This window comes from Ovis aries, chromosome 13 (assembly GCF_016772045.2).
Source record: "Ovis aries strain OAR_USU_Benz2616 breed Rambouillet chromosome 13, ARS-UI_Ramb_v3.0, whole genome shotgun sequence".
Lineage (NCBI taxonomy): Eukaryota > Metazoa > Chordata > Mammalia > Artiodactyla > Bovidae > Ovis > Ovis aries.
The window spans coordinates 62,717,222-62,743,177 of NC_056066.1; the positions used below are offsets into that span (position 1 = coordinate 62,717,222).

At 47.7% G+C, this 25,956-nt stretch overlaps 2 protein-coding genes across 2 annotated transcripts; both read left to right on the plus strand.

The window, feature by feature from the left end:
- Positions 1-1,347: 1,347 nt before the first annotated feature.
- On the plus strand, positions 1,348-11,699 carry BPIFA3 (BPI fold containing family A member 3). Its single transcript, XM_027976449.2, has 7 exons — positions 1,348-1,471; positions 6,945-7,095; positions 8,097-8,204; positions 9,229-9,378; positions 10,586-10,670; positions 11,092-11,155; positions 11,665-11,699. The coding sequence occupies exons 1-7, from the start codon at positions 1,348-1,350 to the stop codon at positions 11,697-11,699; spliced, it is 717 nt and encodes a 238-aa protein (XP_027832250.1).
- A 7,815-nt stretch (positions 11,700-19,514) lies between these two features.
- BPIFA1 (BPI fold containing family A member 1) lies at positions 19,515-25,888 on the plus strand. The gene is made up of 9 exons (NM_001301405.2): positions 19,515-19,554; positions 20,409-20,583; positions 20,734-20,893; positions 22,356-22,463; positions 22,780-22,929; positions 23,768-23,852; positions 24,449-24,512; positions 25,027-25,102; positions 25,699-25,888. Exons 2-8 carry the CDS (start codon positions 20,424-20,426, stop codon positions 25,065-25,067), a joined length of 768 nt encoding a protein of 255 aa, NP_001288334.1. The 5' UTR covers positions 19,515-19,554; positions 20,409-20,423; the 3' UTR covers positions 25,068-25,102; positions 25,699-25,888.
- Positions 25,889-25,956: the final 68 nt, after the last annotated feature.

Genomic DNA, 25,956 nt, shown 5'->3' on the forward strand with positions numbered 1-25,956 from the left:
GGGAGAAATATCAATAACCTCAGATATGCAGATGACACCACCCTTATGGCAGAAAGTGAAGAATTAAAGAGCCTCTTGATGAAAGTGAAAGAGGAGAGTGAAAAAGTTGGCTTAAAACTCAACATTCAGAAAACTAAGGTCATGGCATCTGGTCCCTTCACTTCATAGTAAATAAATGGGGAAACAATGGAAACAGTGAGAGACTTTATTTTGGGGGGCTCCAAAATCACTGCAGATGATGACTGCAGTCATGAAATTAAAAGACGCTTACTCCTTGGAAGAAAAGCTATGACCAACCTAGACAGAATATTGAAAAGCAGAGACATTACTTTACCAACAAAGGTCTGTCTAGTCAAAGCTGTGGTTTTTAGAGTAGTCATGTATGGATGTTCGAGTTGGACTATAAAGAAAGCTGAGAGCTGAAGAATTTATGCTTTTGAACTGTGGTGTTGGGAAAGACTCTTAAGAGTCCCTTGGACTGCAAGGAAATCCAACCAGTCCATCCTAAAGGAAATCAGTCCTGAATATTCATTGGAAAGATTGATGCTGAAGCAGAAATTCCAATACTTTGGCCACCTGATGCGAAGAACTGACTCACTGGAAAAGGTCCTGATGCTGGGAAAGATTGAAGGCAGGAGGAGAAGGGGATGACAGAGGATGAGATGGTTGGATGGCATCACCGACTCAATGGACATGAGTTTGAGTAAGCTCCAGGAGTTGGTGATGAACAGGGAAGCTTGGCTTGCTGCAGTCCCTGGGGTCGCAAAGAGTCGTACATGACTGAGTGACTGAACTGAACTGAACAGAGACCAACCACTATTCATGTATCTCACTATTTCATGTATTCAGTCATTCAGTCACATCAATAAACAATCACCAGCACTTAATTTCTACCAAGCAAGAATGGTGGTAAACATTACAGATGATCCTGCCCTTAGGAAAATCCTAGTCCAATTGGGAAGCCTGAGATTAGCCATCCTCACCCATTCATTCATTCATTTATTCACTGAAGAGTCACCAACACCTAGCCTGTGCAGAGTCTGGGAGAGGACCCCTGCTGGATGACCCAACAGTGGGCTCTACTGGGTGTCTCCAAGCAACCAAGCCTCCCTCTGGATCCCTGGCCTCACCCCAGTGCTCTGCCTGCTGCCCTCACCATGTGAGCAAGCCCCAGGGGGAGCTGCCAGAGCCCATCACAACGCCTCCCCACAGCATGCTGGGGGGCTAACTCCAGTGTCATCTTCCTACCAAAAACCATGAGTCCATTCATCCCGGTGGCCACCCTTGCAGCCATCCAGCTGTGTATCAACTGATCTTTCTTGATACCCACAGGTCCCAGAGCCCACGATGCATTCTGTCTGGAGGCTCCTGGTCCTCCTTGGCTTGCTGGCCTTGCCCTCAGCCCTACACAAGCCACACCAGCCTGGCCTGGCCAAGACTCACACAGACAGCAAATCAGCTCTGGCGAGAAGTAAGCTAACCTCATGCTCTGCCCGCTGTCACAGGGAGGGTGGGAAAGCATTACCCAGCTAGATGAGCTGGGATCAGTCACTTACCCTCTTTTCCTTCTCTTTTTCATAGACCTGAGGTACAAAAAATTGAGGTTGAGTTGATCATATGCCTGTTCATAGCACATAGTCATTATCAGGCACCATAGCAAGGCCCCTCTTGTGTTTTATTTTATTTTATTTTCCCCTCAACCTCTTGTTGTACTGTTTTTTCTGGACATTATTTTATGTTATTTTCCCCTCAACCTCTTATTATTCCCCTCTTCCTTGGCAGGTAATGCAGTATGTTTAATGTATGTGTTTTAAAATACCCGTATCCTTGTAAAACATAGGTTGGCCATAATGGTTGTTCAGATTCTTCCATGACATCTTAATGATGTCAATAAATAAGTTGATGCCAACCCAATAAACAAGACTTCATTTTTTTTTTTTACTGTTTTTTCTGGACATTATGCTGTTGACATCTGTTGCTTCATATTAATGCAGAAAAGTCCATGAAATTCATCCACTTCACCACCACTTGTCCATCTCCCTAGGGATGAACACTTGAGTTGTCTCCAACTCCCTGCTAGTATAAACTGCACGGTGATGAACATTCTCATATGTGTTCCTTTTAGAACCTGTGGGAGAATTTCTCTGGGGTGTATCCTAAAGGGAGACGGCTGGGCTCTACAGCAGATGCAAACTGAATTTAGCTAAAGACTGCTAGGCTGCTCTCTAGAATGGTTACACCCATTCCAGTAACAAGCAAGCACACCTCTGTCCCCATGTTTCCCAGCACTGGAGAAAACCCACCTGAACCAGTCTCTATGGGCTGCCATAGTGAGATGCTACAGACCAGGGCGCTTGAACAACAGACATTTATTGTCTCACATCTCTGGAGGCTGCAAGTTCAAGTTGCCAGGGTTGGTTTCTAGTGAAACCTCTCTTCCTGGCTTGCAGACAGCCAGCTTCTCACTGTGTCTTCACTGAGCCTTTCCTCTGTGTGCGCACAGAGAGTGAGTGAGTGAGTGTACTCTGGCATCTCTTCTTCTTATAAGGACACCAGTCCCATTGGATTAAGGCCCCACCCTTATGACCTGGTTTAAGCTTAACTCCTCCCTCAAGGCTTCATCTCCAAATAGCGTCGAATTTGGAGTCTGAGGCTTCGATATGTTCATTTGGGGAGGGGTAGTGCAATTCAGTACATAACGTCATCTTTCTAAATGTCTGCTAGTCTGTTTTTTGTTGTTGTTGTTGTTGTGAGCAATATCTAATGGTTTTAGCTTGACTATCTGATTAGTAGGAACTTTGAGCATCATATCTTTTTGTAAAATTTCATTTATTTATTTATGACTGCACTGGGTCTTCGTTGCTTTCTCTAGTTTCCACAAGTAGGGGCTACTCTCCATTGCAGTGCACGGGCTTCTCATTGCCTGGCTTCTCTTGCTGCGGAGCACGGGCTCCAGGCATGCAGGCTTCAGTAGCTGCAGCCCGTCAGCTCAATAGTTGCAGCTCTAGAGCGTGGACTCAGTAGCTGTGGTGCGTGGGCTTAGCTGCTCTGCAGTATATGGGTCCTTAGCCAGTGAATTCTTAACCATTGGACCACCAGGGAGGTCCTGAGCATCACATCTTAATTTTTTTAGCCATTTTGACTTCTTTGAATTCCCTGTTCTTACCCTTTCCCCATTTTTCTATTTGCTTTCCATTTGTTTAATTCTCTTTGATTTGAGGAGATGTTAATTTATTTGATGTTAGTCCCTTGTCAGTCTAAGCATTGCTAACATTTCTCCCAAACTGTCACCTGTTAACTTTGTGGGTAGATGCTTCATTGAACAGGAATATTTTCAAACTTAGATGTAACATTTTAATTCATTTGGAGGCCGTCTGTATGTATATTTATATACGTAAGTTAGAGATTCAACTTCGCTTCTCTCCATGTGAGTCCATTTTCTCAACTCATCTACTAAATGATTAAATTTCCAAACACATGGATTCCCTTTTGAGTTCTGTGTTCTGTTTCTGTGTAACTGTTTCCATACCAAGAACATAGTATTTTAAACACTGCTGCTGCTGCTGCTGCTGCTGCTGCTGCTGCTGCTGCTGCTGCTGCTGCTGCTGCGTCGCTTCAGTCGTGTCCGACTCGGTGCAACCCCATAGACGGCAGCCCATCAGGCTACCCCGTCCCTGGGATTCTCCAGGCAAGAACACTGGAGCAGGTTGCCATTTCCTTCTCCAATACATGAAAGTGAAAAGTGAAAGTGAAGTCGCTCAGTCGTGTCCAACTCTTAGCGACCCCATGGACTGCACCCTACCAGGCTCCTCCATCCATGGGACTACATCTTTGTAAAATGCCATTTCATCTGATAGAACTTTCTTCTTCCAAATGAATTTTAGACTGGGTTTAGTTCATTGAAAAAGAAAAAGTAATCTTCTGGAAATTTAATTAGGATTTCATTGAGTTTGTTTATGAATTTAATGATATTTTTGCAATATTACATTATCCAATTGCAAACTTAGTATACCTTTTCGTTTATTCAGATTTTATTTTATAACCCTTAATAGAATTTTAAAGTTCAGTAAATGCTTTGAGCATGCTTTGTAAAATTGATTCCTAGAGATTTTGTGAGTTTTGTTGCCTCAGTAAATATTGTCTGATTTTCTATTATGTTTTCTAGTTGGTATTGCTGCTACAGATGAGAGGAGAGTTGTTGATTTTTGAAAATTAATCTGCTACCCCAAAGTCTTATGGTTTATTAGTTCTAATAATTTGTCTTATTTATTCTGTTCAATTTTCTGTCCAGAGTATAACATCATCTGCAAATAGTGACAGTCTTTTCTATTTTCTTCTAAACCTTATAGTTCGTGTGCCTTTTTCTTATTTTGCAGTATAGCCACAGTCTCCTATAGGGTTGAGAATATATCTAGAATTCTTCACTAAGTATATTTTCTGTAGGTTTTTGGAATATAGTTTTTATTTTGTTAAAGAAGTCCCCTTATATTCCTAGTTTCCTAAATTTTTCTTAATCATAAATCCATATTAGCCTTTAACAAGTGCTTTTCTGCATCTAACAATTACCACTTTAATATTTGTTATGTTAATATGATAAATTATATTAACAGATTTTCTTATGTTAAACCCATCCTAGCATCTCTAAAATAAATATTTTATAATGTACTATAATTATATCTAGTGGAGGTGATGGAATTCCAGTTGAGCTGTTTCAAATCCTGAAAGATGATACTGTGAAAGTGCTGCACTCAATATGCCAGCAAATTTGGAAAACTCAGCAGTGGCCACAGGACTGGAAAAGGTCAATTTTCATTCCAATCCCAAAGAAAGGCAATGCCAAAGAATGCTCAAACTACCACACAATTACACTCATCTCACATGCTAGTAAAGTAATGCTCAAAATTCTCCAAGCCAGGCTTCAGCAATACGTGAACCGTGAACTCCCTGATGTTCAAGCTGGTTTTAGAAAAGGCAGAGGAACCAGAAATCAAATTGCCAACATCCGCTGGATCATGGGAAAAGGGAGAGAGTTCCAGAAAAACATCTATTTCTGCTTTATTGACTATGCCAAAGCCTTTGACTGTGTGGATCACAATAAACTGTGAAAAATTCTGAAAGAGATGCGAATACCAGACCACCTGACCTGCCTCTTCAGAAACCTATATGCAGGTCAGGAAGCAACAGTTAGAACTGGACATGGAACAACAGACTGGTTCCAAATAGAAAAAGGAGTATGTTGAGGCTGTATATTGTCACCCTGCTTATTTAGCTTCTATGCAGAGTACATCATGAGAAACACTGGGCTGGAAGAAGCACAAGCTGGAATCAAGATTGCTGGGAGAAATATCAATAACCTCAGATATGCAGATGACACCACCCTTATGGGCAGAAAGTGAAGAGGAACTAAAAAACAAAAAAAAAAAAAAACCTCTTGATGAAAGTGAAAGAGGAGAGTGAAAAAGTTGGCTTAAAGCTCAACATTCAGAAAACGAAGATCATGGCATCTGGTCCCATCACTTCATGGGAAATAGATGGGGAAACAGTGTCAGACTTTATTTTGGGGGGCTCCAAAATCACTGCAGGTGGTGACTGCAGCCATGAAATTAAAAGACGCTTACTCCTTGGAAGAAAAGTTATGACCAACCTAGATAGCATATTGAAAAGCAGAGCCATTATTTTGCCAACAAAGGTCCATCTAGTCAAGGCTATGGTTTTTCCAGTGGTCATGTATGGATGTGAGAGTTGGACTATGCAGAAAGCTGAGCGCCAAAGAATTGATGCTTCTGAACTGTGGTGTTGGAGAAGACTCTTGAGAGTCCCTTGGACTGCAAGGAGATCCAAGCAGTCCATTCTAAAGGAGAATCAACCCTGGGTGTTCTTTGGAAGGACTGATGCTAAAGCTGAAACTCCAGTACTTTGGCCGCCTCATGCGAAGAGTTGACTCATTGAAAAGACTCTGATGCTGGGAGGGATTGGGGGCAGGAGGAAGAGGGGACGACAGAGGATGAGATGGCTGGATGGCATCACCGACTCGATGGATGTGAGTTTGGGTGAACTCCAGGAGATGGTGATGGACCCAGAGGCCTGGCATGCTGCGATTCATGGGGTCACAAAGAGTCGGACACGACTGAGCGACTGAATTGAACTGAACTGAATTATATCTTTACAAGCTACTATTTTATAATATATTTTTTGTAGTACGCTACAATGTACCTACAATGTATCAAACCAAAATTTATATTTTGTAATGTCGTGTGATTTTTATAATATACTATTAGGTTTGTTAGCTAGTCATTTATTCAGGATCTTAGCAAATTTTTCATATATAAAATTGATGCATAACTTCCCTTGTACTGTTCTTTTTTCTAATTTTTCACTTTTAATTGGAGGATACTTGCTTTGCAGTGTTGTGTTGGTTTCTGCTGTACGACAACGTGAATCAGCTTTAAGTATACGTGTGTTCCTTCCCTCCTGAGCTTCCCTCACACCACTCCACCCCACCTCTCAAGGTCATCAGTCTTGTACTCTTCTTCAAGCAAGTTGTACTAGCCTCATAAAATGAATTTTGCATCTTCTTTTCCCATTTACTTTCATAATACCTTTTTATAAAGTTGTGTAAGAGTCTTCCATGGAACCAGGGACTCTTTGTGACCCATGGACTATAGCCCACCAGTCTCCTCTGTCCATGGAATTCTCCGGGCAAGAGTACTCGATGCTGGAGTGGGTTGCATTTCCAGGGGATCTTCCTCCAAGGGATCAAACCTGGGTCTCCTGCATTGCAGGCAGATTCCTTTACCATCTGAGCCACCAGGGAAGCCCCCCAGTAGATCACTCGGCAAGAAGTGGGTGCTGCAGCCTGCAACCTGGGCCTCTTGGCTCCAACACCTGCCCCCCACCTTTGCCAGGGCATCGTGCAATGTCACTGGTCCCATGTCTATTTCTAGTTATTGCCCAGGGCCTCACGAAGCACAATACAGAGGGCCGAATCCAGAACATTCACCTCCTGGACAGTCTGAATGCATCTGGGCAGATGGCCCCGGGGATGGTGGGCTGGCTAATCAGCAGCATGAGCCATCATCACCATCAAGAAGGCAGGTGAGATCCTGAACACCATCCCTGGCCCTGGGATTCCTTACAAGGCTCTGGGTCAGAGGGCAGAGCTAAGGCCTGGAGGTGCAAGACCTGTGAAGAAGGAAGGAGGGAAGATGAGTTGGGGAGAGTCACTGGGGAACGCAGCACAGCATAGTCATTAAAGGCAGAGGTTTCAGGAGCAAAAGTGTCCTCACTTACATCCTGTCACTGCCACCAACTTTGGGGAAATTGTTGGACCACTCTGATCTCATCTATGACACGGGTACCCAGAGCACAGCCCGGATAACATCTGGGGTGCCATAGGAACCCAGGGCTAGAGTCAGACATTTGAACCCCACTTTATTGCTTGAAAGCTGTGTGACCCTGGGCAAGGCATTTGAGCTCCCCGAGCTTCAGCCTTGAGTCCCATCAGTGAAATGGGCATAATGACCCCTGCCTCCTAGAGTTGTTAGGGGCTTTCCCCACTGCACTCATAGCCACTGCATAACCACTAATTATACAACTGAATAGCCGTTGGTATAATTAGTCTCGCAGAACTGGGCCTCCTTCACCTTCACTTTTCCCTCCTTCCTCTCAATGGATGCAGGTCTCAAGGGTATTCAACTGCTGTGCACTTGACCTGCCTTCTCTGTAATCTGAATCCCTCATTCCCTCCATTTTAATGAGCGCCAGTGCTCATCGCCTTGATGTATGAGGCCGCACTCACTTCCCTTCATTCATTCCTGTGACAGTCATCCTCTGAGAATATTAGGCTGGCTCTGAGAACAAGCCCAGTGGCTGGGTCTGCAGTTGGCTGTGGGTTTCACGAGACAGCTGTATGGAGCTATTAGGGGCGCTTGGGGTCAGCTTGCAGCCCAGGACTCCTACCGGGAGCTCTTGCCAGCAGAACATCTGTAAAAGGATCTGACTCCAAACACAACTGCCAGCCTTGTCTGTCAACCCAAGGTCTTGAGGTCTGAGATCCTTCAGCATTGGTGGGGGCCTTTTTCTCCTTCCTTGTGTAGTGCCAACATTACCAACGCTCAGCTGGACTATGGTGGGATCCGGATGTCTTTCCATAAGGAGTGGTTCACAGCAAACATCTTACTTGGATTTGACATTGACTTGAGACTGTGAGTCATACAGAAGCAGGGTCTAAAGGGCGTTGTTCCTCTTCACTGGGAAGCTGGGAGTGGGGGCAGGCAGATTTTGGCCATTTGGGGAACCCAGATCTTTCTGCCCCAGCCTGGTTTCAAATCCTGGTTTCCAAACTCACTTGCTGTGTAACCTCAGGCAAGTCACTTCACCTCCCTGAGCCTTGGTTTCTTCAGCTGAAATGTGGATGGCGATCACTGATAAGTGGAGACAGGTCATTTGCTCATTTAAACCTATGTGAGTTCCCTACAACGATCTTTAAAATGGTGCACTGGGATGACCCAGAGGGATGGTACAGGGAGGGAGATGGGAGGGGGGTTCAGGATGGGGAACACGTGTATACCCATGGCGGATTCATGTTGATGTATGGCAAAACCAATACAATACTGTAAAGTAAAAAAAAAGAGAGAGAGAGAAACACTTTAATGATCTCATCACCCTTCCCTCTGCCTGTTTAAACTGTCCTTTAACACTTGCTGCTCCCAAGGAAATGGAGGGCTCCACTAAGTGATAAAGATCTTTAGAATAAAATTAAATCTCCATTTTTTTATTTCCAGAGGCCCCCTCCCAGAAAATGTTAGTCACTCAGTCGTGTCTGACTCTTTGCCACCCCATAGACTGTAGCCTGCCAGGCTCCTCTGTCCATGGGATTTCCCAAGCAAGAATACTGGAGTGGGTTGCCATTCCTTTCTCTAGGGGATCCTCCCAATGCAGGAATTGAACCCGGGTCTCTTGGCTTGCAGGCAGATTGTTTTACCATCTGAGCAACCAGGGAAGCCCACAGGCCCCCTAACTAGTCTATTTAAAAGGATCTATGGAAGCCACCTAGGCTAGTAACATTTTTCTCCTTAATCATTGACAACAGAATTTAATATCCAGGCACCGTCGAGCCCCACAGGGCTGGTTTCACAAAATAGCCACTCTCCATGTTGGCTGCTTTCTCCTCCTTCTACTCTTTCTCTGTCTCCTGCCCTTTCCCCTCCTTCTCTCTCTCATCCCCAGGCCCTTCAATAGCCATATCATAAAGACACACGAACGCATGAACCTCTCTGTGGAGTTCTGGCTGGAGAAAGATGAGTTTGGCCGGAGGGATCTGGTGATAGGCAAATGCCACGTGGAGCCCAGGAGTGTCCACACGACCTTCCTCACTGAGTAAGATCCCAGGCACCCCTTCCCAGGGCTGGGCCCCTTCCCGACCAGCACTGGCTTCGGTCGCACGTCTCCACCACCTCCTGGAAAAGCCCTAGACCGACCTCATGCTTTCCCCCAGACCTCTTCCTCCTCCTGCATTCCCATTCTGGGGATGGCCCTGCCAGCCTCCCAGAAGCCAGACTCTTCCTCCCCCTCCCCACAGGCCATCTTCACCAGGTCCCATCAGTGACCTCCTGGCAGCCCTCACCTGCTCCCTGTCTCTCCATCTCCACACCCACTGGCCAGGCTCATAGTCACCTTTCTGAACCTCCTCCGGCTTTCCCTGACTCAGACCTCACTGCCTTCACTCCATTCTCCCGCTGCAGCAGGGGGATTTTCTGGTCTTTGTTCTCCCCCAGCCCAGAAATCTGGTCTTGTCCACCCCCCGCCCCGCCTCTGCTTCAAACCCCGCAGAGGTCCTCCAACACCCTCTGGATAGAGAGAAAACTCCTGGATGTCACCCAAGGCCCTGCTTGTCCTGTCCCATGCCCCTCTCTGCAGCCCTTTGCCCTCAAGCCTCTCTGAGGACTCCCTCCACCAGCATGATGTATTTCCATGCCACTGTGCCTTTGCACATGCTGGTCCTTAGGCCTATGTGCCCCTCCCTTCTCCTTTAAAGCTCCTCCTCATCACTCAGCCAGTCGACAGATACTTAATGAGAGCCTACTGTGTGCTAGGCACAATGCACTTAATGCTAGGGGTACAGTAGTGAACGAGATAGAAAAAAAGCAGATCTAAATGAAGATCTCTAGGCTGGCTGACCAAGTGAGTGAATCCCAAGACTAGTGAGTCCCTCAAGGGTGAGATCCATGTCTGATTTCTCTCCATAATTCCAGATGCCTGAAAGCAACTAGGTCCTCAGTGTTTGTATGTCCATTCATTTATTCATCAGATATTCACTGAATGCCTAGATTATGCCAGACATCCACAAAGAGGACTGTGGGGTGTGGCTACTGACCTGGTTCTAATCCAATCAGCACTTAACTAGCTGTGTGACCTTGGGCAAGGCACATCACTTCGCCCTCTGATTACTGCTTACAGTGACACCTCTCATGCAGAGCTGGCTGAGGAGTCAATGGCTGTGTGAGATGTTCTCCACACATAGCCCTTGACATTAGCGTTTCCTGTATTTACCTGTTCTGTGCAATACACCCACCTCTCTTTCTAGAGCTATCCCACCAAAGGTGAATCCTTTTCTCCGCAACTTCAGAGACAACCTGGAAAAAGTTATCCCACCTCTGATAGAAAGTCAGGTAAGTTTGGGAAAAAGGGTTTTCACCTTGGGCATCCTTGAGTCTGTGGGTCAGGGGATATATATTGGCATTTCATTGAAGAAATGGGTCTTTAGAACCTGGGAAATCTCCATTAAAATGTTCAGTTTTGCCATCTACCAGCTGTGTCTTTAGGCAAGTGACTTAGCCTCCCTGAACCTCAGTTTCCCCATCTGTAGCATGGGAACCATCACATTCTCTATTTCACAGAAAGTCACAGAGATTCAGGGGGACAAAGCAGAGTAGTGTGGTGCATGGCTCCTGGCAAATAGTTGGCACTCAATACAGGGAAGCCACTCTTGCCATGGTTCCTTGTTGAAATCCCATGGCTCCCAGCCACAGGCCCTCCAGTTTTCTTCTTCCAGTCCTGGGTCTGACCCTTCTTTCTGTCCTGGTGGCCCAGGTATGTCCTCTGATTGATGAGATACTCAGGCAGCTGGATGTGAAACTGTTGAAAAGCCTCATGGGTAAGTGAGCACCTGTGTCCGTTTGGTGGGGAGGACTAAAGATAGGCAAATGGACAAGAGAGCTGCCCCTGCTTCAACACCCATGGAGGCCTTCTGAGGGGTGTCTGCATGTGCTCTGAGAACACTCGGAGGTGAATGAGTGACCGTGACCATCACTGTCCCCAAATGAGGTGGGACAGTGGAGGGCACCCCTACCAATCAGACTGTACCCCATCAAACCTCCAGAGCTTCCCCCAAGATCTCCACTCAATCCTTTAGGGAGCACTGACCCCCCTACCTGAGCCTATCTGAGCCCCAGTTGCAGATAAACAGATAAAGTCCCTGCCTTCAGGGAACTCACTGTGAATGAAAGACACAAGAAGTGATTAGATATCATTTTAAGAGTTTCAGTGCAAATGTCCCCAGCACTGGGCCTTGGTCAGCATGGAAGGATGAGAGACCCCTTCAGTGTGGAGCTGGGGAGTTGGGGGCAGACACTTGGTGACTGATTCTGCCTCTTCTACTTACAGAACAGGATATTGCTCATGAACTCAACCAACTTTGAGTCCAGCCAACCTTCCATGAACTAGATTTGAGCTCCCTCCAGCAGCCACTGATGATTAGAGGGAAATAACACACTTGGAGACTTTAAGTCTCCCTTTCAATGGGGCTTCTGATGCCCCCAAAACTTGTACCACAGGTTCTATGGACATCCTATCCTCTTCCATAATAAATTCTAGCTCTGAAAAGTGCAAAGGGCCTTCTGCCTAGGTCCTGAGGTTTGGGTTCCAGAAGTCAGACCTGATGAAGATCCATCCTGAGACTGGATACACCTGGGCTTGCTCGTCAGCCCAGAAATGATACAGAAAACATTTCTTATCCTGTAATTTGCAGTCAGCAGCCCCCATCCATTGATCTGCTCATCAGTGCAGGGAGGGTCCTGTTGAGATTTCCCAACCTCTCATCCATTCAACCCATGTTTATTGAGCACCTGGCTTCCCTGGTGGCTCAGATGGTAAAGATTCTGCCTGCAATGCAGAAGACCTGGATTTGATCCCTGGGTTGGGAAGATCCCCTGGAGAAGGAAACATCAACCCACTCCAGTATTCTTGCCTGGAGAATTCCATGGACAGAGGAGACCCAAGGGCTACAGTCCATGGGGTTGCAAAGAGTTGGAGATGACTGAGCGACTAACACTTTCACATTATTGAGCATCTAAAATGTGCCAAGCACTCTGCTGGATTCCAAGGGAGTGAAGAATGGTGACAGAGTGGTAAAGTAGAAACACATGCACCAAACAGATCTGAGTTCAAGTTCAACTCAACCCAATAAGAAGTTCCATGAGCATATGGACATGTGCATCAGGGTAGCTGGTGACCACACACCCCCCACCCGCCCCCAGCATAGGCCTGGCACATTTACTCGTGATTAGATGATGGGTGAGTCCTGGTCTTAGGACTCCCTGGCTGTGTCAGGGACAAGGCACTTAACCTTTTGGTCTTCCTCCCTGCAGAAAGGGGATAGAAATCTTGTAGGATGTGGAGCAATCTTGCAGCACACTGCTGGAGGGAGGTGAGTCATAACTCCACTTTATAAAATTAGGCGGCAGCATCTCCAGAAGGGCAACATATTCCTCCCTCTGACCCAAAATCCCACCCCTAAGTACAGAAATATGTGTCTGTGGACACCACAAGACCTGTCCAAGATTGCTCGTGGCAGCCGTAGTTGTAAGAGCTCCAAAGTGAAAACTCCCTATGTGCACATCCAAAAAAATGGGTAAATACAGTGGATAGATAAATAGCTTGCGGGATAGTCACCAGCAGAATGCTCTACAGTAATGAGAATGACCTGCACTCACTGGACTGCATGGATGGATCTCACACACCTAATAAAGCCAGGCTCCAAAACACAGATCTCCCATCTATGTGAAGCTCAAACACAGCAGACCTAATCCATGCACTCAGCAGTCAAGCCGGTGTTATCCTCAGGGAGATGCTTAGTGACTAGAAGCAGAGGGAGGGGCTCTGCAGGGCTGATGCCATTCTGTTTCTTGATCTGGGTGCTGATTACAGGGAAGGTGTTCAGTTTGTGAAAGTTCATTGAGCTATTCATTTATGTGCATTTTTCCCATTTATGTTATACTTTAACCAAAAATTTTTATTTTGAAAATAAAAACTATTTACCCTGCAGGATATTTGCAGGAATACACAAAAGCAGTTGCAGTATGATTAACATGTGCTAGGTCCATAGGAAGTGCTTCTTAAAAGTCATTTAATTCATTGTTAATAAGTTGATTAATGACTATTCAATTCTTTTTTTTTTTTTTCTTTTAGTTGCAGTGTGAGAACTCTTAGTTGCAGAACATGTGGGACCTAGTTCCTTAATCAGGGATCGAACATAGGCCCCTGCATTGGGAGCTTGGAGTCTTAGCCACTGGGACCACCAGAGAAGTCCCTCAATTCTTAAACATAGATTCCTGTCCTCCTCCACCCAAGGCAAGAAATGGCATACTGAGAAATAAAGAGGAAATAACACACACACACAATTAATAGCAGTAACACACACATTTAAGGACTCACCGTATGACAAGCTGTGCACAGAGCTTGCATCCAGCATCTCATCAAACCCTCACAGAAACCCCATGAAGTTCAAAACTGCTATCCTATTCAAAACTAATGTCCTCACATAGCCAGGAAATGACCAAGCCAACTGCATTCAAGCAGCCAGACTCCAGAGCCCACAACTTTGACCACTGTGGATCCCCCACTTCAGTCTTCCCTCCCGACATCCCTGCACCCATCTACACACACCCTACACTTAGGGGAAAATGATGAAATATTCATTCAGCTTGACTGACAAGCTCAAACAAGGAGGTGTCAACAGCTCAGAGATGAGAATGGGGCAAGCGATACTCATGTCTCCATCTTTCAACTCAGACTCCCTAATCCAAAATGTTTCACCGGGGATTTGCAACCCTAAACGCCATGTTCACACAAAAGATTCCCCTTGACACCCTTGAGTTTACGGGATTTTCCTGCTCATGATTCAAAGAGCAAACACGGGAGGGCTGGCCTCATCCTCTGGCGAGGTCGCCTGGTCCCTCGGTGAAAGCAGCTTTTGTCTACCTTTCTTCTGACCCCTGCCAGGAGTGCCTTTCTCAAGAGCCCTCCTCAGGTTTCTTGAATTCTGGGGTTTTGTTTTTCCATTTGAAGGTTCACAGAGCTATGGACTCATCGCGTTTTCTCCTGGAGGAGCTTGGTGCACAATGGACCTCTAATATGATACTGGGGTCTGGAGTAGGGGGGTAATTGAAGCAGAAATTCAGCCCCAAACACTCAGATGCTTGCTCCAGACCCTGCCCTCCTATGCTTGTAACAACTTCCTCTTGCTTCCATACAGAGTTCTGGCTCCCAGGGGACAGAGCTAGCATCCCACTCCCAAGCTCTGGAGAGCAGACATGGCACAACTGAAAAATAAAATGAACTCTGCCCAGATCTCTTGATTCACAAAACAATGCCGGTAAAGACTCCCCAACACAATCACAGTCTGATATGTAGGATGAAAAGGGCACAATCTCCAGTATGTGAGAAACACAGTAAGGAGGCACTGACATCACCAACGTGGAAAACACTGTCTTGAAACGTTAGCTGGGTGTCCATCCACACTTCTTGATGCCTCATGACCCTTGTCCTGCTCGGGGCAGGGAAACCAGCCACACCAGTGCTTCCAGGAAGGGCAACTGCAGCAGAAGCTGAGAGAAGGCTTTTGAGTCTCCGAAGCCTGGGTCTCTGACAAAGCATCAGTGACAAAGAACAGATGAGTGGTTGCCAGTTGCAAGGGCGGGAGGGAGTCGGGAGAAGGGAAGGAGTGACTCTGAAAGGGTGGCATGAAGGTATTTTGGGGGTGATGGAAATGTTCTGTAGTAACCTGATTATTATTGTGGCTATATAAAACTATTCATGTGTTAAAACTCATTGAATTATACACCCCCCCAAAAGTCAGTTTTACTGTAGGTTAATTATTTTTTAAGCCTGAGTTTTTCAATTTCAAAATGTGGGACACAGGAGAATAGCATGTATATGACTATGTTATAGCATAGTCTAATGTATAGTCTAATGCTATACATTAACAATAGCATGCATATGGCTAACTAAAGCAAGGTTTCTTGCTCCCAGGACTAGAAAATCTCCCCTGTTGGTGGAGTGTGTGAGAGTCCAAGAGAAACTGAAGAGCACATAGTTGTCCTGGGTTCTGAGAAGTGTCTCCTGCTTCTCCCCAGGCAAACCTTGGTGAGAAGAGGAGGGCCAGCAGAAACCCCAGGTCGATGTGGGGGATTCCAGAATGGGCAGGGTCTGTGCCCCTGTTCCCTTCCAGAGCCAGGACAGATGGCAGGACCCCAAGGAGAGAAGGTCGACTGGAAGGTCATAGTCCAGACAGATGGGCTAAGGTAGCCCCCCAGGGTCCTGCCTAAGGCCCAAGGAATTCCAACACAGAACACTTTTGGGTGTCCAGCAAGAGAGTAAAAAGTAAAGGCTAAATTTGAAGAGATGGAATTTCCCTGATGTTCCAGTGGTTAAGAATCCACCTGCTAATGCAGGGAATGCAGGTTTAACCCCTAGTCAGGGAACTAAGATCCCACATACCACGGAGCAACTAAGCCTGCCTGCAGCAACGACTGAGCCCATACCTGGCAATGAAAGATCCCACAGGCTTCAGCCAAGACCCAATGCAGACAAATAAGAGGGAAGGAATGGGGTGGGTGTGGGAGGCAGGTTCAAGAGGGAGAGGACGCTCAATATGCAAGTGGTTGATTCATGTTGTTTCATGGCAGAAGCTAGCGCAATGCTGTAAAGCGATTATCCTCCGATTAAAAATAAAAGAGAAAATATAAAAAAGTCAATTCAAAGGGGCTTTTAGGATGAAAGGAAAGCACAGCATCTAGGCATCAAGTGACTAAATGGGGTGTGGCTGCCTCTACATTTCCAGTCAAAACAAGGACAGGGCAGCCTCCTTCAGATGCCCTGGCACAAATAAAGCCTCTGGGACAGAAATAAAATGCCAGAGGAGTTGGGGAAGTTTCTGTTATTCAGCAAAATGATACTTGAAATATTAAAATCTACATACATTAGGGGAAAAAAAAAAAAACCATAGAGGGGACGTTCCCTGGTGGCCTAGTGGTTAGGATTCAATGCTGCCATTATGGAGGCCTGGGTTCAATCCCTGGTCAGGGAACCATTCCACATGCATGTGGCAAGATGCAACCAAAATACAATAAATGACAAAATCAAGGGATTATGTATCTAAAAAGAAAACCATGCAGGGACTTAATAATCCACCTTCCAATGCAGGAAACACAAGTTTGATCCCTGGTCTAGGAACCAAGATCCCCCATGCCACAGAGAAAATAAGCTCAAGAGCTGCAACTGCCGAGCCTGCACACTCTGGAGCCCGTGCGCCACAGCTAGAGTCCACACACTGCAACAAAAGACCCCACATGGCACAACTAAGACTCGGCACAGCCAAATAAACAGCAAATTTTTTAAACTTTCTTTTTTTTTTTTAAAGAAAGCCATGTAGACACATGAGCTTATGAACTGAACATAAACCCCCTCCTTAGACATTACCCCCACAGCCCTATGAGGTAGATACTAACTTCCCATTTTACAGATGAGGAAACTGAGGTTCAAAGGATTGGAGGGACTTGCCCAAGGTCATAGGATTTGAACCAGGGCAACACGTGCCCAAAGCCATCCCCTTTCTGCCATAACACAAATGTAACTTCCTAGCTTGGCTGTTAGCTGTCCAATAACAAACTTGAATCCATTCCTTGACTTATCTGCCTCTGTTTCCCCAAAAGATAGTAACTATGTGACCCAATCCAGAAGAGCTGTACCAAAATAACAAAAAAACGGGGCCCCTCTGAGGGTGACTGTCAACACCCAGGCTGTGGGAACAGTCTGGTATGTGCTTGAATGGATAACTGAGTTCAAAGCCACAGTCTCCTAGAGGCATCAGCCAGACTCACAGGAAGCAGGAGTAGCTCCTGTGACAGTCTGAAATGAAGGGAGGACAGCATGGCTCACTGTTTACCGGGACATCAGACACGGGGGAGAATTCTGATTCCACGACTCACTGGCTGTGTGTTCCTCGGCAATAATCACCCTCTCTGAAACTTAGTCTCCTCCGACATTTGAGGTTCAACAATCTGAACCAATCATGTCAAAGATAAGTTCATGTATGGAAAGCATCTGACACGCAGTAGGTACTCAATAAATGTGCGTTTCCTCCTTCACTCTCTGAGTTTGCTTATAAGGTGTTTGGTTCCACAAGACCAAGAGCTGCTCTCACTGGACTAAGACCTGGAACTCCCTGTGCCTCATTTTTTTCATCTGTAAAACAGACTCCAAAGACCCAAGGGGTGGAAACAAATTCCTCATGCCTTCATTTGGGGAAGGGAAGAAAGAAGGGTAAGGGTAGAGATCAGGATGCCACACAATCCCTCAGGCCTTCGAGACCGGGTAGCCTTTTTCAGGTTATACAAGTGGGAACATGACATTCACAGATGGAGGGATGCAAAATGGTCAGAGCATGCCCAAGGCAGCCTCATCTCAGCCCAGTGATGAAGAGAAAGAACTGGAGCATGGGTACCTGGGCCCCATGCCCACCGTGAGACTCTGGACTTGTCGCCTCAGACTCCAAGCCTCAGTTTCCCCCTTTGTAAAATGGATGTATTCATTCCCACCCCACACAAGGCTATGAGGATTCGTGAAGGGCTGGATGTGAAAAATAGCAGTGCTAGGCCTGACATTTAGGCAGAGCTCGGCAAGCCTCAGCTGTTGACACTGTTTTTATTGTGACTATTACCCAGTAGCTTGAGTCCTAATGACACTGACCAGGGTTCTTGGCCTTCCTTAAGTCAATAGAAATTGACTAGAGGCCAGACAATAAATTCAGGGGAGACTTTATTGGGGCCCCTGCTAGCAGCAGGGGGAAGCGAAAATAAGAAACAGGCTCCCTTGCTCCCTCCCCAAGGCGGGGCACGCTGGTTCCTTCTATGGGGTGAGGGTAGGGGGTGTGTCCAGGCATTGGGCTGGACAGGCGCTTAAGTGGTCTGCCCACCCTTTTGGTGGTGTTGGGTGCAGGGGGTATGAGCAGTACCCTGCTTTTGCTCCCGACCACCACCACCCTGGTTTTGGTTCTCAGCCTTTCAGAAGTAGCAGTTGGGTTTGGGGTCTTTTTATGTCTTGTTGTCAATCATTTGCCCCAACTGTAGACGCATGCAGTTATTTTTAGTCCCTTATAGTTTGTTTGTATTTTGTTACTTAAAGAGACATTTGTCTAGGAGTAAGCACTGGAGCAACTAACTCTGCCCTCATCTTCTCTGTGTCCTTGGGCACCCATCCCCACTGGGCCTCAGTCTCCACCTCTGCAAAGGAGGAGCAGCAACACCTCCCTCCAGGGTTCTGTGAAGATGTCTAACTCCCAGCATGTGACTGTCATGCAGTTGGGATTCAGAAGTCAGGAGACCCCCACCCTGGAATCGAGGGGTGTCCCAGGTGTAGGGAAATCAGAGACAATTTGATCCTTTTTCTACATTGGATATGAGACTTTGGCCACCTGATGCGAAGAGCCGACTCATTGGATAAGACTCTGATGCTGGGAAAGACTGGAAGCAGGAGAAGGGGACGACAGAGGATGAGATGGTCAGATGGCATCACCAACTCAATGGACATGAGTTTGAGCAAACTCTGAGAGATGGTGAAGGACAGGGAAGCCTGGATGCTGCAGACCGTGGAGCTGCAAAGAGCTGGAGATGACTGAGCAAATGAACAGCAACGAGACTGGTGGTGCTAGTGGCTAAGAACCCACCTGCCAAAGGAGAGGTGAGAAAGGTGGGCTCGATCCCTGGGGCAGGAAGATCCCCTGGAGAAGGAAAGGAAATGGCACCCCACTCCAGCACTCTTGCCTGGAGAATCCCATGGACAGAGGAGCCTGGCCGGCTATAGTCCAGCGGGTCGCAAAGAGTCGGACAACGAGTTAAACAACGATGAGACTGAGGTCCCTTCCAGGGCTCCAACAGTTGCCTCTCCCAGTGCTCCAAACAGAATCTTCAGGTCACCTTGGAGCAAGGGTTCCCAGCCTCACCCCCGCTCACGAAACCATGAAATCTTGAGTAACATCCGCATCTCATTTTTCTGTTTAACTTGTCGATCAAACAGCTTAACGGTTCCACCTACTAATGTGACTGGCAATTATTTACTTTGGAGAGCCCTGAAAGACACCAACAGATTGCCGAATTCTGAATCATCTATAAATCCATCTCTCCATCACTCATTTCCTGATTTCCACACTATAAAAAAGGCTGCCTTCTCAGCAAAGCAAGGAGACCACGACAGCTGCCAGAACGTCTGAGAAGCCAGGTGAGACTTGCGCATTCCACCCTCCCCCACCACCACCACTACTGCCTCGGCGGGCAGAGGTGCTAGCCTCCACACTGTGGCATCACTGGCTGGCTGCACTTCAGATCACTCTTTGGGGGTCTTGCAAGAGAGCCAAAGCTTGCCATCTGGGGGGGCAAGGTGATAACCGTCCACTCTGCCTCCCTAAGAGACCATTGACATTAATGCAGAGACTTTTGGCAACAGGCTATTTGATGGTGATAGGGAGCACGTGGCTGTAGGTACATTGCTCAAATTCCACGTGAGCTAGGGCTCTCTCATGGGCGTGCTCCTCCTGCCCTAAATCCCAGTCTCTACGAGTTTTATCTTGAGTTTCCCATTGTGCATTGCTCAGTGTACACGCTTGCTCCATTGTGCATCCAGACCATGGTCCAGCAACCTCCTACAATCCACCCAATTTTGTACATTTTGGTGCATTTTTCTGGGACCAAGGGGCCCTAGCTTCCATTGGAGTCATAAAAGATCTGTTGCCAAAAAGAGATTCAGAGGCCCCAAGCCAAGTTTACCTCTCAAGGAAGCCACAGCTGGCTCTTTGGACCTGTGGCAGCAGCAATGATGGCTCTTTGGCCAAATCAGCCAGTTGATGGGATTTTGCCCAAAGCAGCCAAGTGTCTCCAGATTGTGGGAGCCAGTTCCAGCTGTCGACACCTTTACTGACTACCAAGAAGGCCCTGGAGAAGGATGGTGGCATCTGGGAAGGGGACTGGTGCAAAAGGGAGGCAGCTGTTGCTGTTCACTTCCTGGTGTGCTGGGGTGGGGGCAGGCAGTGGAAGGGTTCCTCTCTAGTATCTGCGCCACAGTGGTCCTTTCCGCAGATACTAAGTGAGAGGATGTTTCAAATCGGGAGCCTCATTGTCCTCTGTGGGCTGTTGGCCCAGACCACGGCCCTGCTAGAAGCCCTGCCCGTGCCCCTCGACCAGAATCTGCCCTTGGCTGTGACTCCAGCCCTGGCCCCGAGTCCCACAGATCTTGCTGGAAGCTTGACAGGTGGTAAGTAAGAGTCTGTGACAACTTCTTCCACGTGTGTGTGGGTGTGTGTGCGCAATCATCTAATGGTTGGGAAGGGGGCTAAAGGGGGGTAAGGACTGAGGAGCCATAATTGTCAGATCTGACCCCCAAGCACCCCACACCCATTTCCAGCTCTCAGCAATGGTCTGCTCTCTGAGGGTCTGTTGGGGATTCTCGAAAACCTTCCGCTCTTGGACATCCTGAAGACCGGAGGGAATGCTCCCAGTGGCCTACTGGGGGGCCTGCTTGGGAAAGTGACTTCACTCACCCCTCTCCTGAACGACATCATTGAGTGAGTAGCCCTGAAACAGGGCCTTGGACCCCATCAGAGATCTCCCACTGGAGACCAGCCAGCCCCAGGCAGTGGCCTTGGGGGAGGGAGCAGGGTCATCAGAACATGAGGCCAGGACTCAGGCTGAGACCCCCTCGCAGTCTGGCAGGGAGCAGCAGCTCTTCTGAACCAGCAACTGCTCCCAGTCCGGAAGCACAGCTTGGATCTCCAGCATTGTCTATAACCCTCACCATAGTCCTCTGAGGTCAATTTAACGATGCCTAGTTTCATAGAAAAGTGGAGGCACAGAAACGGGCCTGTGCCCACACCACCAGAGTGACTCAGAGTGCGGGTTCTGATCCTAACGGACTCAAGTCCAAAACCAAGGCTTCTTCCACTCCACCATGATAATTTTGTTCTCGTCATCGGTGGAATCCCTTCTTAAGTTGCTCTCCTCACTAGTGAACACAATGGCTTTTGATGTAAGCGAGAAAGTGTAAGCTATTCTCCTCAGTGACATCATCATGTGATGTCCATGGAACAATCCAATTAACAAAGAGCGAGAGTGGAAAGTGAGCTGGCAAGACTGGGTCCTTTACAGAACTGGATCAAATCCATTCCCAGGAATCCTAGCCGCCCCCCCCCTCCCCCCAGATGCTTGCCTCTGACTTGAAGACAGACAGACAGACAGACAGCCTTGAGTCTGATTTCTGTATCCATCATGCACTTGCTGGGTGACCCGGGGCAAGGTACTCAGTCTCTCTGGGCTTGGCTTCTCCACCTGTAAAATGAAGATCATGGTACCCACAGAGAACTGTCAGAAGGACTGGAGAAGACGCAAATCATCTGACACAGAGGCTAGCTCAGAGGAGAGAAGAGGCCTCAGAGAAGAGGCTTACTTCCCCCCTTTCTCGGTTCTCCCCAGCTTCCTGCTCCTCTGTCTTCATGATTAACTTTATTGATTGACCTGCCATTGAAGGGCTCAGCAAGATTCATGATCCCTACTCTTAAATGTGGAGGACTTACTTCAGTTGCCCCGACATCACCCACTTACCCACCCATACATCCACTTGACCATCTGCCCTTCATCTAACCACTTTCTCTTCCATTCATCTACCCCCATATTCATCCACCCACCTGCCCATTAGTCCACAAACTCAGCCATTATAAAATAGCCCCTTTCTTTGTAAGGCTCTGAGCTGGCGTACAGGATGCAAACATAACCGAGACACAGTTTCTTATCTTGGAAAACCTCATAGACCTAAGGTGAGCAGAGGGATCTGACCCAGTGCAGAGGATGGGAAAAACTGATGCGAGACTCAAAACTCGTGTGGCTATTGTTGCAAGACTCTCCTCATATCTCCTCCATCCCACCTTATGGGTAGCTGCATCTCTGAGATGCTCCTGGTGGGATTAGATGTGGTTTCTAAGTTTAGGACTAGAGGAGTTAATGTTTCTCACTCCAATGTTTCTCCCTGGGCAGTTTGAAGATCACTAACCCTCAGCTGCTGGAACTTGGCCTTGTGCAGAGCCCTGATGGCCATCGTCTCTATGTCACCATCCCTCTGGGCATGATCCTCAATGTGAAAACGTGAGTGGACTCCAAGGGGGGATGGGAGGATGGCTCACCAAAGGAGACCCTGATGATCATGAGTGGTAAGCAAGAAAAAAGCTGTTGGAGTCTATCCAAAAGACCTGAGCCTCCAACATCAGCTCATTTGCTGCTATGCTAAGCAAACTTGAGTCCCTTAGGAGACTCACTTGGCCTCTTTGAGCCTACTGGGAATTGAGACGAGTACAGTTTTGGGCAAGATGGAATGAGGCGAGACTGGCATTTCTGTCCAGAAGAAAACCTCCTCTGCCTTGGGACATGGAAGCTCAGCTACAGCGGACTGTCTCCTCTGCAGGCCCTTGGTGGGGAGTCTGTTGAAGCTGGCTGTGAAGCTAAACATCACCGCGGAACTCTTAGCTGTGACAGATGAGCAGAAGCGTGTCCACCTGGTTGTTGGCGACTGCACTCACTCCCCTGGCAGCCTGCAAATCTCTCTGCTTGATGGGTGAGGCCAGAGGGGTGGCTGCTCCTGTTGAGACAATATGATGGAATGGCAGGTGAATGTTTGGAAAGATAGAACAAAGGAAGAATGGGTGAGTGGGAGAGTGGAAGGGTGAGATGATGGATGGATGGATAACAGATGGATGGATGAATAAGTAAATGATCACTATCCCTTTTTAAGCCAGGCTGACCAATTTTATGCTGGATTAGGCAGCAAGAAATCTGAGTTCAAGCCCCATCTAGCTGAGGGGTATGGCAAGAGATGGAGGGCTCCCTGTGTGAACTTGAACAGTTCTCACCCAACTTGAGTCTCAGCTTACTCAGATAATTGTAATATTGAGCTATATTGGCCTTATTGAGAGAATCCTCAAAAATAATAAATGTGAACATGCTTTGTCCCAATAAAGAGTAAAATAGCTATGGAGCCCACAAGGATAATTATTTCAGTTACTCTTGAAAGGGAGAGGGAGGCAGGTATAAAATACAGGAGTCACCCCCATCATGACTAACATTTATTGAACACACATGTGATACATATACTGTCTCATTGAATCCTCATGAAAACTGCATACTAAGCACCGCTCATTCCTGTATGGATTCTACAAAGCCTGATTGAACACCTATTGTGTGCTGGCACTACGTGTTTCCTCTACATGTACCTAGTGTGTACACTGCTGTGCAGGGTGTCACTGTCTTTGGATGGGCGCCTTGTTATGGATGCATGTGGGTACAGAGGCACAGGACCGGGTTCTCTTATCAGTACTGCAATTGCAGTGGGCACATACCCATGCTTCTCCATGCCAGCCCCAGGCCCCTGCACTCTCCATGCTTTTCTCTTTCAGATTGGGCCCCCTCCCCATTCAAAGCCTTGTTGACAACCTCACTGGCATCTTGAATAATGTCCTTCCTGAGCTGGTGCAGGGCAAGGTAAGTGGAGTTAAAGTGCGGCCTCCTGGTCCTTGGATCTTAGGACTTCTCAGGCTAAAAGAAGCCCCTGGGGTGAGCTCTTCTGAGTCACTCAGTTTGATAAGTAAATTCCATCTATCAGTCTATCTGTCCATTGATCCATCTGTCCATGTTTCTTCTTCCCATCCTTCAAAATGTACTGATGGGTTTCTGCTCTAGGCCAGGCACTCTGCACTACAGCTGAAACAGATGGGCTCCTGCCCCAAGAAGCTTCCAGTCCACCCCCACTATGACTGCAGACAAGGCCCACCCAGCCTATGCTCAGGATCTCCTATGACCAGACACCCACCCCTCCCAGAGCAGTCCACCCTATTCAGAAACAGATGCCAGATCACAGAGTGAACAGCCACTCACTCTGGGCTTGGACACCTCATCCCTGCCTTCATCATCTCCACCTGCCCAGTGTGGACATGTGAGGGTTCATCTGTGGGACTGCTTAGAATCAGACACTCTCAGACACAGACAAATGACAGATCTCCCCAGGGGACCCATTTTCAGGATGCGGTTGCTGCCCGTGTCTCCCAAGGTGCCTAATGCTTCTCTCCGCCCTGGCTCAGGTGTGCCCCCTGGTCAATGCAGTTCTCAGCCGCTTGGACGTCACTCTGGTACATTCCATTGTCAGTAAGTACCCGCCCTGATTTGGGAAAACCCCTGGAGAAGGAAATGTCTACCCACTCCGGTATTCTTGTCTGGGAAATCCCATGGACAGAGGAACCTAGTGGGCTATGATCCAGGGGGTCACAAAAGAGTCAGACATGACCAGCTTCCAAGTCCTCTCTCCCCTCTGCAGGAGCAGGGCTTTTCCCCAGGGAGCTCTAGAGGTCCCCGCACACATGGGACAGTTAGGGCCCTCCAGCCTCAGCTCTCCCCATTTTAGAGTTCTTTTTTGCCTTGAGTTACCAGGATCATCTTGAGACATAGACCCTGCCTATCTCCCCACGTCAGCCATAACTTAAGAATAGCTGGGCTGGGTGATGAAGGAGGCACAGTCCCCTTCAAGCCCTGCCTGAGCATGGTTGAATCTCAGAGTTCCCATTTCCCAGGCCCCTGGGGACCATGAAGATCCCTGGGCTCCTTCCCTCTGGTCTGTGGTTATTGGTTTCTTTGTTTGTTTGTTTGTTTTTTCATTTTCCAGACGCACTGATCCACGGGCTAGAATTTGTCATCAAAGTCTAAGACTTCCAGGAATGGACCTGGCCTCTGCTGAGCCAGTGAGTATTGCTCCACACTCCACAGGATTTGGAGGGTGGTCAGCCGTTCTCCTCCTGGTGAGGGCAGCAGGGGGCTTGGGACAGTGCCATCCAAAGAGAAAGACAAACAGCCATATAGACAAATACCGAGATGCAGAGAGAAGTCCACAGAAAGGCTGACAGTGATGGAGAAACACAAGTGGCACCACAATACAGACCCAAAGGGAAGCACACACAGTCAAGGATACACACACACACCCACACACCCACCCCCCCCCACACACACACACACACACAAAGTGCCCAGACACACCATGATTACTCAGACAGACACACAGATGCACACAGTCTCACAGCAGCACACGTACGCCTTTATACCCACATATGCAAACACACCACATACAAATACACATGGACACACAGACACACACTCAAGCGCATGCACAAGGAGCCCCTGACTCTGGGTCTGGGCTCCCCTGGCGGCTGGAGACAAGACCCCCAGCTCCAGGGTCTCAGCCTCCTCCCCACCCTCTGGAGGGCAGGTTTGATCATGGGCCAATACCATCTAGACTCAAGGACCTTGAGGCTCCATTTTGCCTGGGGTCTTCTCCCAACAGAACCATTTCCTGAGGCTGGATTCACTGCCTGCCCGACGGCTCACAGAACGCTGACCCAGGTCCTGGACAATGACACAGCCATGTTTGGAGACCAGAGCAGCCTTCTCACCAAGGAAACTTCTCCCTTTGCTTCCCACCAAGCCTGTGTCATTCCTCATTCATCACCGAATAAAACTGCCCTTTCCCTGCATAAGATATTGTCATTCTTCACCATCACTGGAGGGCTCACAGGAGGGAAAGAGTCCTGGCCTGAGTGAC